This window comes from Palaemon carinicauda, chromosome 39 (genome assembly GCF_036898095.1).
Source record: "Palaemon carinicauda isolate YSFRI2023 chromosome 39, ASM3689809v2, whole genome shotgun sequence".
In the NCBI taxonomy this organism is placed as follows: domain Eukaryota; kingdom Metazoa; phylum Arthropoda; class Malacostraca; order Decapoda; family Palaemonidae; genus Palaemon; species Palaemon carinicauda.
In genome coordinates this window covers 16,658,535-16,672,803 of record NC_090763.1, presented here as the reverse complement: position 1 = coordinate 16,672,803, position 14,269 = coordinate 16,658,535, and the positions used below count along the sequence as shown (strand labels likewise).

Below are 14,269 nucleotides of genomic sequence, written 5' to 3'. Positions count from 1 at the left end.
AAAGGAACTTGTTAATTTTCAATTTCTTAGTCCTTTCAGTTTTTTCCTTTGGTCAAATAACCTGTTTATTGACGAAGGGTGAGTGGGCTTTTCTCTTCTGTGTGAAATCAAGAGAGAGAGAGAGAGAGAGAGAGAGAGAGAGAGGAAGAGAGAACGTTCCGATCTTTATTCTCGTCCCAAGCGAGTAACGTTGTTCTCGATTCAGTTTTTTACTCTCGTCCCAAGTCTCTGTACGGGGAGAAAGGATAAAACGTTTTTAGTTTTTATTCTCTTCCCAAGGCACTGTACGGTGAGAGATTGAAAACGTAGTTTTTAATGAACTAGTGTTTAGTCTCCTCCCCAGTCACTGATCCTTTTAACTTTATATATTTCCGTTTTATTCGATATATATGTTTACTGATTTTTGCTTGTACTAATGTGCTTACATTATACGACTCATTTCGCAATTATAACCTTTTGATGTAGGGGAGAATTGCGTGCTTCAGGTAGAAATCAGTTTTATTCATGCCTAATGTGAAATTATTGAAAAATACGATTTCAGTGAAGTAAGTGCAAAAACAGAAAATCGTAGTGATAAAGTGATAATTGCGCAAAGTGTTTTTTTTTTTTTAGTGTTGCGACCGAGGGTTCGTCTGTTCGTGCTTGTCGTTCACCTAGTCCGAGACCTCTTTCAGGCTCCCATGCTACCAGGGAGAAGTAATGTCGTAGGACTTATGGGGACGAGAGGCTTTAACCAACGAACAAACGTTCCCTCTTTGGTATCGGGCGTGTCTAGCAAGATCGCCCCTACCATAAGACGAGCGAGGCTGTTTTTCTCCTCGTCATCCGAAGGCTTCTCGCAAAAGAAACCTGGGAGCAAAGTTTCTAGACCCTTAAAGCGGAAGTCAGTCCCTTCAGGACAGGTCCAGCATCCTGGCTGTAGCCATGGGGACAGCTCTGACCCTTTGCAGTCGTCGGAAGACGGTTCGCCTATTAAACGCAAGCGTAACACGGGGTCCGAGGGTCGCGGTAAAGGCAATGTTTTGCCAACACAGACGTTACCGTCGTCTTGGCCCGTTCCGACTCTTGTTGATCCTAAATGGGTTGTCCTGCAGGACATGCAGACTAAGCTTGCCTCCCTTATGGAGAAGTATGACGTTGAGCAGGTTCCCGATGAACCTTCGCTTTCGAGTCGCCGTTACACTAAACGAGACTCTGGCCGTCAGCCGCCCAAATGAGCATTTACTCGTCCTTTTGACGTTATGAAACGTGATGTCGGTAGTTTGTCACGTCAGTCACGTGACTTGGATCCTCACTCGCTGCAGTCCCGTGTTGACTTTCAGCCGCTGCCGCAGCCTCGTGTTGACGTTCAGCCGCTGCCGCAGTCTCGTGTTGACGTTCAGGACGTTGGCCAACCAGCTCAGTTGACTTGTTTTGACGTAGAACGTCAAGCACCGCAGTCAAGAGTTGTTTTAACTGCTCTATCTAGGCAGTCAAGGCAGTCTCGACTTGACGTCGAGCGTCCTCCCGCACCTGTTGTTGTTGCTGGTCAGTCCTTTAAGCAGTTACATGACGTAGCGTCCTTGACTGCTACTGATGCTCCTTTGCGTGTGGACTCTGCTTGTCAAGCATTGCCACCACGGCAGGTCTCTCCCTTGCTTTAGACTCGGCAATTGTCGGACGAGGTTCCTTCAGATGAGGAAGTTGCTGATCCCCCTCCTTCTGATATTCCCTTGGGGACTCTGTCAGACGGAGAGGAGCCTAAAGCTGCTCAGCCCTCTATGGACTTTAAATAAATCATGCTGATTTTTAAGGATCTTTGTCCGGACCATTTTGTAACTGCTGCTCCTCGTTCGCCTAAACGTCAGAGAGTTACACTAGGCCTAGCTACTTCGAAGCCGTTGTTTTCTAAGCTAGTGCTCTCTCGCTCTTCTAAGAGAGCTTTACGTTTGCTAGGCGACTGGTTGATCACCAGGAGGAGTTTGGGGGAGTCAGCCTTTGCTTTCCCTCCTTTTAAACTGGCTTATAGAGCGAGCGTCTGGTATGACACGGGAGAAGTTCTCGGCTTGGGAGTTCCTGCCTCTGCCCAGAGAGACTTCTCGAGCCTCATAGACTCTCCCCGGCGCCTGGCCATGAGACGCTCCAAGATTTTATGGTCGGCTTCAGAGCTAGACCATCTCCTGTTAGGAGTTTTTCGAGCGTTTTAAGTTTTGCTGTACAATTATGTCATGCATAAACAGGGCTATCAGGGATGGCTCCAATGATCTGACAGCCACGTTCTCTGCAGGAACAAGACTATCAGGGATGGCTCCAATGATCTGGCAGCCACGTTCACTGCAGGAGTACTTAAGATGTAAGTGCGCTCAATGTGTTTATTGTCAAGACAAACTTCACGATGAAGACTACCAAGCTGTCTTGACAGCATTAAGGGAAGGCGACTGGATGGTCTCTCTCGACCTTCAGGATGCATACTTCCACATCCCGATTCATCCAAACTTTCAACTACATCTGAGGTTTGTGGACGGGAAAGTAATGTACCACTGTCGAGCACTGTACTCCGATCTCATTCCTGCTCCTCTTGTTTTTACAAGGCCCTTGCAAAATGTAGCAAGCTTTCTACATTTTTTGAGGATTCAGAGCCTCCCTTTATTTTGACGACTAGCTAATCAGGGCGTTCGTCATTATATCGCTGTCTGGAGAGCCTCTAATGGACATTAGACCTAACCAAGGAGCTAGGTCTCATAGTGAACGTAGAGAAGTCGTAACTTACAGTATCCCATCCCAGACTATTCTTTTTTTGGGAATGGAGATACAGTGTCTGATTTTTCGGCCCTTTTCGTCTCCCGCAAGAATGGAACAAGCTCTCTTAAAAGTCCTTCACTTGCAAGAGAAAAACAGTTGCTCTGTAAGAGTTTGAACTAGCCTCGTGGGAACTCTTTCATCGCTGGAGTAGTTTATCTCTCTGGGGAGACTCAACCTATGCCCTTTCCTATTTCACCTAAAACATTGGAACAAGGAGAAGGGCTTAGTGAGTAACTCTTTCCCAATCTCCAACTCAGTCTAGACATGTCTGACTTGGTGGGACAGCAACATCAGACTTCGAGAAGGTCTTTCTCTTGCGATCAAGAACCCAAACCATGTGTTGTTTTCAGATGCATCGGATTTGGGTTAGGGAGCTCCACTGGACAGTCTGGAAGGCTCGGTTCTTTGATCCACGGATCAGAAGGAACTCCTTTTAAGGCAGTAACATCTCTCCTTTGGCGAGATTTGTGCAGAAATGAATGTCTTGGCGGACGGCCTCAGCAGAAGAGGACAAGTCTTCTCCATGGAGTGGACGTTGCATAAGACTGTGTGCGAGAAGCTATGGATTACATGGGGTCTACCCACCATAGATATTTTTGCTACTCTCTCTGACAAAGAGGCTCTCGACTTACTGCTTTCCAGTTCCAGATCCAGAGGCAGCTCACATAGACGCTTTCCTGCTGGACTGGTCTCACCTGGACGTTTATGCCTTTCCACCTTTCAAGATCCTAGACAAGGTGCTGCAGAAGTTCACCTCTCACGAAGGGACCAGGTTGACATTGGTTGCTCCACTCTGGCCCGCGAGAGAGTGAGTAACAGAGGTACTTCAATGGCTGGTAGACGTTCCAAGGAGTCTACCTTTAAGGATGGATCTCTTACGGCAGCCCCACGTAAGGAGTCTTCATCAAAGCCTCCCCGCGCTTCGTCTGACTGCCTTCAGACTATCGAAAGACTCTCAAGAGCTCGAGGATTTTCGAAGGGGGCAGCCAGAACGATTGCGAGAGCTAGGAGAGCATCTACCATCAAGGTCTATCAGTCGAAGTGGGAAGTCTTTAGAGACTGGTGCAAGTCATCATCCATTTCCTCTTCCAGTACCTCTGTAGCCCAAATTGCAGACTTTCTCCTACATCTGAGAAATGTTCGCTCCCTCTCAGCGCCCACTATTAAGGGCTACAGGAGCATGTTGGCGTCTGTGTTCAGACATAGAGGCTTAGATCTGTCCAATAATCAAGATCTCCAAGATCTCCTTAAGTCCTTCGAGACCTCTAAGGAGCGTCGTATGGCAACTCCTGGATGGAACTTAGACGTGGTCCTAAGGTTCCTAATGTCCGACAGGTTTGAGCCATTACATTCAGCCTCCCTGAAGGATCTCACCCTCAAGACGCTTTTCTTAGTGTGCTTGGCTTCGGCTAAAAGGGTCAGTGAGATCCATGCCTTCAGTAGGAACATCGGCTTTTCTACAAATAAAGCCACATGTTCACTTCAGCTTGGTTTTCTTGGCCAAAAATGAACTGCCTTCTCGTCCTTGGCCTAAGTCATTTGATATACCTTGCCTGTCAGAGATCGTAGGCAACGAGCTTGAAAGAGTGCTGTGTCCAGTTAGAGCTCTGAAGTTTTATTTAGCTCGGACTAAATCCTTACGAGGTGGATCTGAGGCTTTGTGGTGCTCAGTTAAGAAGCCTTCATTGCTTATGTCAAAGAATGCTTTGTCATATTTTATTAGATTTTTAATCCGAGAGGCTCATTCTCACTTGAGTGAAAAAGATCGTTGCTTAAGGTTAAGACGCACGAAGTAAGAGCTATAGCAACTTCTGTGGCCTTTAAGCAAAACAGATCTCTGCGAAGTATTATGGACGCGACCGTTTGGAGAAGCAAGTCGGTATTCGCGTCATTTTACTTAAAAGATGTCCAGACTCTTTATGAGGACTGCTACACACTGGGTCCATTCGTTGCAGCGAGTGCAGTAGTGGGTAAGGGTTCTACCACTACATTCCCTTAATTCCAATATCCTTTTAATCTTCTCTTGAAATGTTTTTAATTGGGTTGTACGGAAGGCTAAGAAGCCTTTCGCATCCTTTTTGATTTGGCGGGTGGTCAAATGTCATTTCTTGACAGCGCCCAGATTAAGGGTTTTGATGAGGTCCTGTTGTATGGGTTGTCGCCCTGGATACTTCAGCTCCTGGGAGTCTTTCAGCATCCTAAGAGGATGGCTGGGCTTCGTGAGGAAAGCGGACTAACAAGGCAGAGTAATCGTTAGAGTCAGCTTCCTTACCAGGTACCTATATTTATTTGGGTTTTGTTATGATATAACTGTCAAAAACTCTAAGCATATACGCCGTAAACTGTATTAATACTGGTCTCTACCCACCACCATGGGTGTGAATCAGCTATTATATATTCACCGGCTAAGTTTAATATTTAAAAATGATATTTTAATTATAAAATAAATTTTTGAATATACTTACCCGGTGAATATATAAATTAAAGGCCCCCCCTTCCTCCCCGATAGAGACCCAGCGGGATGAGAAGAACTGGAGCTGTTTACATGTATATGCGGTATCTGGCCGATAGTCGGCGCTGGTGGGCACACCCGCTACCTTCATGGCGATCGCTCGCGAGTTTTTGAATTCTGTCGAGCCGTCGGAGACGTCGGCTATTATATATTCACCGGGTAAGTATATTCAAAAATTTATTTTATAATCAAAATATCATTTTAATAGCTTGCTTTTTTTATGAGGAATATGTTGTCATACAGTATTCAGATAACTGGTATTGTAACTTGTGTATCCTTTGATTCAACAAATTAGGAATAAATACGATTGTACTTGAGAATTTGGTCTATCTGACACTTATATTGTACAGTATATGAATGAAGTCAGACCTTACGATTTGTGGGTATGATTATACGCAGGAAAGCCCTGGAATTCTATAGTTTGATATTTGAGGACTTATTCACAATTATAAAACACCAAAGACAGAATAGGGCCAGGTATAGAATACAAGTTCCTATTAAAGTATTTCAAAAGGGCTTGAATATTCACCTAAATAATGCTTACAGTTATAAAAGATCAAATACAGCACAGCTTATTCAGTTGAGACATACTGTATTGTTATGAAGTATAAGTATATTACAATGGCTTCTTATATTTTTTATTAGGTGTTGTTTAACTGGATGCTTTCCTATATTTAGTGTGATAACTATTGTATTATAGGATTACGGTACTTTTATCTTTTCTCTTGGGGATGAAATATGCAAGTTTTTTTCTAATTATATAAGGAAATAGGGGACTTGAGTATTGGACCTTCCTCCAGTGCTTTGTGTGAGTCTTTTTCTCTGTTATCAGAATGAGTGTTCTCAAGTATGTATGCGACCTGCAACAGTCTTGAAGGTTGCCCTAGAGGCACCTTCATGAACGGAGTGGAAATTGATCCCTACCCCTTGTGTGCTACGTGTAGAGGAAAGAGATGTGAAATGAACTCCCCTAGTGGTATTTACCAGGAATGGTCTTCTTCCCAATGGGAAATATATAATAGTAGCAGGAAAAAGAAAGCTGAATGGGATTGTTGTCCTCTGATAGCTTATTCCTTAAAAGGAGGAAAGAAGCTGAAGCATTCTTTTTCCAGCCCTGAACTTATCCTTTGTGATCCTTTATCGTATTTCCCCGAGACGCCAATAACGAAGGATAACGGCCAATCCTTTGTACGTGAGTTTATTGACGTTGTGTCTCCTGCCTTCCTTAGCGAGGCCGAGAATGCCATAAGTGATCACAACCCTTCAGCATTTGCCTTTATGCAAACTGATGATAATGCCTGGGTGGAGGTGCCTTTGATATCACTAGAGTTTGAAAATCACCTCCGAGTATATTAAGCTCGTATGAGCAGTTTCTGTATTTATTTCAGGTGTAGGGAACCAGGGGGATTTTTCGCTGGTTCTAGAAGTTCCCCTTTGCAGGTAAGGCAAATGTCTCCACAGCATTAACCGAAATGTACGCCTCATCATTCTATGACCATACGACATCTCGTCATACGCCTCCAATGGCTTTGGAGTTCTCATTCTCCTTCAAGATCTTATACCCCAGCTCTTCTTTTGACCCCACTAGGTCCCACAGAGACAGCTTCTTCCAAGGGAAAGTACTGAAACAGTATTCACCTAGATAATCCTCGACCCTTCATGTTACCCCACTGTGTTCTACAGGTTCAGATTCTCCTAAGAGGGAAATAGTGCCTCATCATTCCCCTAGTATATCCTCTGGACAATACGATGAATAGTTTATATCTTATCACCGTAGTGTTAGGGCGAACTTAACCAGTGCGCCCGCAGTCCCACAAACGACTCCCGTGTACGCTTTCTCACAAAGTTTCAGAGAAGCATCTGCTAGTGCATCCACCTGATTGCACCGCCACCCTTTTGCGTTCTCTTGTTAGCAGGTTATCTGAACCCACCATCACCATTACGCGACCTCTTGTTGAATGCACCCTCACCATTACATATATGCTTAATTCCAGAGCTGTCTTCATTATCTCCTTTGGATGATGGCAACCACTTGTAAGTAATTAAGCCTTCACGTTATAATGGGGAATCTTGGGTATTAGAGGTTAGACCTTGACTTCAATATAGTGTTAAAAAATGAAGAGTGGAGACTTATCGTCCGTTTCCAAAAGTTGTTCCTCCTGCTTCCAAGTAGCATATGCTTCCAGCACAAAAACGTCAGAGATTTAGTTTAATTTCAGATGCTTATGCATCACATAGGCATAGATCAGAACTGTAAGTGGAAAGCTCGGAAAGAGCAGATTTCATAGTAAAGATTCAAGGTTACAGAAATCTATTGTTCACCGTTCATCGTTTCAATATGAGCCAGTTTCACCGGAACCGTAGACTTCCAATCATGAATTTTCTAGATCTCCCTCACTTTCCTCTGCATGTATGTCAAGAGGTTCACTGTGAATGAAAAGATGTTCCAGAAAATAATAAAAATTCTAGTAGAACAATTCCTAAATAAGAACCTACTCCACCAAAATCCAGGCTTAGGCGTAGGTCTCCCTACCTTTGATCCCTTATAGTGATAGATGGACCTGATTTTATGAAAATGAGCACTAATATTCGCCATATTAACAGCCTTGGCGAAGACCCTCAGGCTCCTGGGGTTGGGAGACCCTGTCTTATTGATGGTTTCTTCTTGGAACCACAAAGTGCTGTTCACAAGTTTGACAATCCTCTATCTAACCAAGCTAGAGATGCCTTAGTGTTGAGTAAACAAATTTCAGATGCAGAAAACTCCTTTAGATCAAGTAGGTCATCAAGACTACCTCTTCCTGTTCTTTCCGGTCAGCGTAAGTTTCATGTTCTTACAGGAGCTCACCCAACCCCTTGCCTATTGTTCAGGATGTGGCTGCTCTGTTACCAGGTACTCCAATAATGTTGTCTGAAAACTTGTCTAAACCTGATGTCTGAAACCATTGTGAAGAACTTGTCCGTTCTGGAGCAAAAATGCTAGAATTTATGCTTTACCAGCGTGCCTTTATCAGGAATAATTGGTCCTCAAATAGAGGGACGCTGTCTTGGCTAAGTTTGGCCCACACGTCTGCCAGGATACATTATCCCTGAGGAACACGTGATAGACTACCCAACTCTCTTCCCACTTGCAGTAGTTGAGAAATGTGAGAAGTCAGGCCTGTCTTCCTTTTTCTGGAGAGCAGCTGCATCAAGCTTTTCTGCTTCTCCTCCATCCATGGTTACTGTAGACCATCTCTTCAGAAACAAACACCCCAGTGTTGTCTTCTGCCTGAATCTGACCACACTCAAGAGTACAGTATACAGTAAGCGACAGATGGATCCCTCTTCCTTTTGATGCAGAGGTAATCCCTCATCCAGAAAGATCTGAGTATGTAGAGGTGCCCATTAGGGACAGCCTGGCCCCCTACTTGCCACCGGTAAGGGGAGACCTGCAAAGTCATCGGACAAGGTGGCAGATCTTTGAGGCAGAAAGCTTTGCGATAGAGGTGCTCCATTCAGGGAATTGCGTCTTGTTCACGGACTGTCCCCCTCCTCAAAGACTCCTAATGATCCCATCATTCTATTTGATGAGGTCTCAAAAAGACCTCCTATTACAAGAAGGACAAAAGATGCGGGAGAAAAATGTCATCAAAGAAGTATTAAGACGGATCCCTAGATTTCTTCGGCAACATCTTCCTAGTGGAGAAACTGACAGGAGGTTGGAGACCAGTCATAGATCTTTCTTACTTGAATCATTTCATCTTACAGACCCAGTCAAGATGGAGAGTCCCAGCATAGTTATCCATACAATTTGCCAGAAGGAATTGCTTTAATCCATAGACCTTAAAGAAGCATACTTCCAGATCCCAGTCCATCCGAGGTCAAGAAAGTATCTATAGTTCTCCTTCCAAGGAAGAATATCTCAGTTCAAAGTATTGTGCTTTGGCATGTCGACAAGTCCACAGGTCTTTACTCCTCTCTTGACTCTAGTCTCCTCAAGGGGTCATGCCATGGGAATCAGACTCGTACGTTACCTGGAACGACTGACTGCTGCTGATTGACTCAAGAGTTCGGCTTATCCGCCACAGGGAATTTCTGGAATTTTGCCACAATCTTGGGATCTGGCTAATTTTCAAGAAGTTGAGTCAGAACCACCGTGTCATCTTTGGTATCTTGGCCTGGACATAGACTTGGTCTAAGCCAGAGAGTTTCCATTTAGAGACAGAATTCTCGGATCCAGTAGACTGCAGCACCCTTCCTTGAGAAGGATTTCCTTTAAACTCGCTTTTGGCAGAAGCTCAGACTAATGATTGTATTTCCCTTCGGGAGATTGCACCCAGTGGTCCCAATCATCTGATACTCCATATGCTCTCCCTAGTGTACTGCAAGATGTCCAACTAGATTTTTTTTTTATGGATCAAGTAGGAGAACATGTTGGTTGGAACACCTCTACAGGTTCGTCCTCCAGATGTTTCTCGCCAAGGATGGGGAAGCTCATTTTCAAAGGAAAAAAAGTGCCAGGAGCATGGACACAGGAAAAGTAGTTCCATATAAACTACTTGGAAAGGAAAGTGGTGTATTGTAATACACTACCCTGAATTCATTGATCCCAATCAGCTTGAACACTCAATCCCCAAAAAATCCCCAGATCTGGGGAAATTTTCCCAAAGTGCAAACCACTTCTAGGAAGAAATTCCCAAAACCTGAGATACCTGTGTTCCCCCTCTAGTAACAATGCCCTTCCACCTGTGGGTTGAGCATACCACCTATTCTTTGGGATGGTTGTTTACCCAACATTAAGAAATTGATTTCTAATAGCTTGCAACAGCATTGGGATGGTTTGGTTGAAAATAAGATGTGAGAGGTAACAAATGTTATATCCCTCTAGAAGTATAACATGAAGCCCCAGAAGTGGGAGACTACTCTTTGTCATCTCCGCATTGGCCACACTGGGTTGACACAAGAGTATTTGCTTACTGGCCAACACCAGCCATATTGCGACGACTGTTTGTTACCCTTGACAGTGAGGCATTTGTTGACCTAATGCCCTGTTTATAATAGTGAAAGAAATTGATATCTGTTTGAGGCTTGAGGTGAGGATGGCAGGTTCATCCTTGCCAAGATTCTTGGACATTATATATCTTACCATGCTAGTGGTATTTTTAGTTTTACTTCAAAAGCAGGTCCTCTGAAAGCTATTTGACTTTTAAAATGAATCTTTGGTTTTATGGTTTTAATTGAATATTCTTTTATTCTTTATTTATAATAAATGATATCGGCTTCAATGACCTTAGATGTAAGGATGCCAGGAAACCTCAAGTCAATCAATGAATACCACCCATCATTTATAATCTGAGAGTCTACAGGCTGTTCATGATGATATGGATCAACTGTTACTTTGGCCTTTGAGGGTGCTGAGACAATACCCCAAACATAACAACAGTGCTCATCCACATGTCCAAGCAACTTCTTGTTAGTATGGGCAGGGTCAAGATGAAGATCACTAAAAACACAATATCCTCTTGGATCAGACAAGATATTGAAGGCTGCTGATCTGTCCTGTTACGGTTAAGGGAGATGATCCAGAGCACATGTCATTAGTGGCATTAGCATGTCCCTAGCATTTAAGAGAAACTTCTGTGTCTTAGATACTAGAAGCAGGCGTATGAAAGTGACAGCCAACCTTCACTGCCCACTATCTGCAAGACGTAACACACAGGTCCCTTGACATGTTTTCAATAGGCCCTATGGTGGCCACTGAACATGTGCTATAGCATCCTTGCTCCTCATAGGACAATTAGCAGTCGGTCGAAGGCAGAAGTGCGAGGACAGTGTTACTAGAGAGGGAACATAGGTATCTTAGGTTTTGGGGAATTTTTTTCTAGGAAGTGGTAGCTCTTTGGGAAAATTTCCCCAGATCTGGGTTTTTTTGGTGGATCAAGTGTTCCGGTTGATTGGGATCAGGGCAAATTCAGGTATTCGGGAAGGTATTTTGATATTAGTTTTACAATAAAAACTTTATATTTATTGTTATTCCACTTCACAGAAACCATTGAAGGTCACTATTAGTGTTGGTTAGCGATAACTTGACTGAATTGACATACTGTACATCAAGAGGCAAGGAGGCTCTGTCCTTTGCCAATTGGCAGTAGAGATGCAAAATTTAATTCAAGTGAATGCTGTCCAACTCTTAGCCCATTTTGTCTTGGGGAAAGGAATAAGATGGAAAACAATCTGAGCTGACTAGCGCCACACTGTTTGCCACACCTGAACCGCAAATTAGTAGTGCATTGTTCTCCCGTCCCGAACCCAGCGGCATTAATAAAAATTACCGTTCAACACCCCTGAGATGGGATGGACATCTATATCTGTCCCCCATTCGACCTGGTCTACTAGGTTTTGAACAAAATCAGAACATTTCAAAATCTAAGAGTAATTTTAATAGCACCAAAGTAACCTGAATTGGAGTGGTATGTTTAGACTTCCTCTTAAAAGCACTGAGAGCTTCAAGACTGGCCAAATTTTCTTTGACAGCCTCGTGGAAAAGTTCTTTGGGGGCTGGAGACTATCTAGCACCTTCTCCGGAAGAAAGGCTTTTTCTAACAGTCTGCGAAGCAGCTTTCAGGATACCTCCGCAAGTCCTTTGCAGCGGTCTACCAGGCAAAGTGGTTCCTGTTCTGTGATTTATGACGTGGAAGGGACGTTGCTCCACTAAAGACTACTATTCCCCCGATTGTTGACTTTTTAGTTTTCCTATGAAAGGAGAAACTTCTCTCAAGTACGGCGGTGAAAGGATACCGTTTAGCCTCAAGCCATGGATTTAAAATGAAAGGAATTAACCTTTCCTCCTCGTGGTAACTTTCGGCTCTGATTAAAAGTTTTAGCAGTCTTGTCCACTTAAGGAAACTAGACCCCTGATTTTGAGTGTGATGGTTCTGAGGCCCCTGAAGATGGTACTTGATGAACCCCTCCATAAATCTATGGACAGAGACCTAACATTAAAAACTGTATTCCTCCTTGCCATGGCATTATTGAAGTAGGTGAGGGAGCTTCGCGATCTTTCTTATCTTGTGTCGCACTCTAAAGGATGGCGAGACCTGTTATTTTCATTTCTACCTGAGTTCGTAGCTAGACCACAATCTATCTAAAAATGTCAATCATTTCAACTCTTCCAATTCAATTATCATGGTGGTAATTGATTACTTGGACAGTTGCTACTATGTCCTCTGAAGGCTGTCTGTCTTTATTTAAAGAGGACTTTATCTTGCCATCCAGGTATCTTCAGCCTGTTTAATAGTACCGGATGAAAGAAGAAAAAAGTAACCAAGAACGCACACACTTTCTGGTTACGCAAGACAATTATGAGAGCTTACAGATCCTCGTAAGAAGCGTCTCCTGGGGCCCCTCACAAAGCACATGATAACCTTGGTGTTACCACAACCATAGCGTTCCGCAAGAACCACTCGGTAGCACAGGTATTTATAGCAGGTGTCTGGAAGATACATACTACCTCCAGTGCTCACTATTTGCAGAATTGTTGCCACAGGTCCCTAGATACCTTCTCTCTAGGTTTGTTGCCTAACAATTTGAAGTGCTTGTGGGTTGATGTAACTATACAATGTTGCCTGACCCAAGATAATTATTCAATCTGGTCGTAACAAAAGGTGCACAAGAGCTTACTTAATAAATAACTCAGGTTTGTATAGCTAGGAAAAAGATGAATTGTTTTTTAAAATTTGTAGTTTTGCAGTACAGTATATTATTTTGTCTGTTACGTAATTGTGAGGTCTGACTTTATTGCATATACAAAAGGTAATTTTGGTGGGACTGATTTTTACCTTTTTGTTGGGTATTAGTGTCAATTTCTAATCAAGCTAATATTTTAATAAAGAATCCAGATAATTGTGACTATTTCTATGCTATTCAATCTTAAAACTTTCACAAATCATGGAAAAACAGATTTTGAGCCAACCTTTTTTAAAATTGCCAAACTGCTATGATAGGGGGTGAAAGTCTTGATCAAATACTAGTGGAAATATACAAAAATATTGTGTAAATTATACAATAAATAAATCTGTTAACTGTATTCGACAGTGTGATGAGGAACTAGAAGCTTTTATTTCTGAATGGCTGAAGGAAAACTACGAACTGTGTTTAGGAGCTGATATAGAACAGTATAAAGTGCAAGGACATTACCATATGTACCTGCGTGCCAAGGGACGAAAACACAATCAACCACCACCTATTCTGAATTGCTTGAAGTAAGTGTCTCATTTATGTTGGTTTTTAGTTTCTATATTATGCATTTGTTTCCTTCTGTTATTATATGTAGAGGTGGTTTAGTTTATCAACTGGAAGTGAATGAAAAGGAGAGTTAGCCTTGTGTAGGAAGTTGTTTTCCTGTAATAATATACTGTACTGTAATTTACAGTATAACAGATAATTGTTCAACAGATTTTTCAGTATGTAAGAATTATCTATTTGAAAGAGGTAATAACAATTAAAAAACAGACTGAATCAGTTTCTCTGAGGCATTACAAATGTAACTAATAATTTTAGGCCCAAAAGTTGTAGCTATTCAAGAATACAAAATAGATAGTATTGTGATGAATCCCTTCCAGTGCTAATAGAATGGAAAAAACAGACCTCTGATACAGAAGCAATTGCAAAGTTATTAATTCATTTAATTAGATTTTGTTCCTATACACACATAAACCCTTCGCACTTTACTATGGATATATTGTTCCTGCGTAGGTGGAAACTAGCCATAAACTTTTTACGCGATGTGTAACAACCCACCGGTAGTTAAACGCGATAGACCAGCTACTCCATTCACACACTAACCTATTGTATTACATCACTTTTGTTTATGGCAAGGTGGAGTGCAGATGTAATGTCTCTCTACCGTTAACCCAAAATAAAACTAGCTGTAAACAAAAGTACTCTCGAAGAGGTGGTTTGGTTGGCAACCGATGACGTCTGAAAGGGATTCTT

At 42.7% G+C, this 14,269-nt stretch overlaps 1 protein-coding gene across 2 annotated transcripts in view; it reads left to right on the top strand.

Annotated features, from left to right (window-relative positions):
• The window catches only part of LOC137631028 (uncharacterized), a 104,455-nt gene that overhangs the window by 45,738 nt on the left and 44,448 nt on the right, over positions 1 to 14,269 (top strand). For both annotated transcript variants that reach the window (XM_068362590.1, XM_068362589.1), the window contains exon 4: positions 13,370 to 13,536. In XM_068362590.1, coding sequence (XP_068218691.1) covers positions 13,370 to 13,536 — 167 coding nt within the window. The remainder of the gene's footprint in view (positions 1 to 13,369; positions 13,537 to 14,269) is intronic.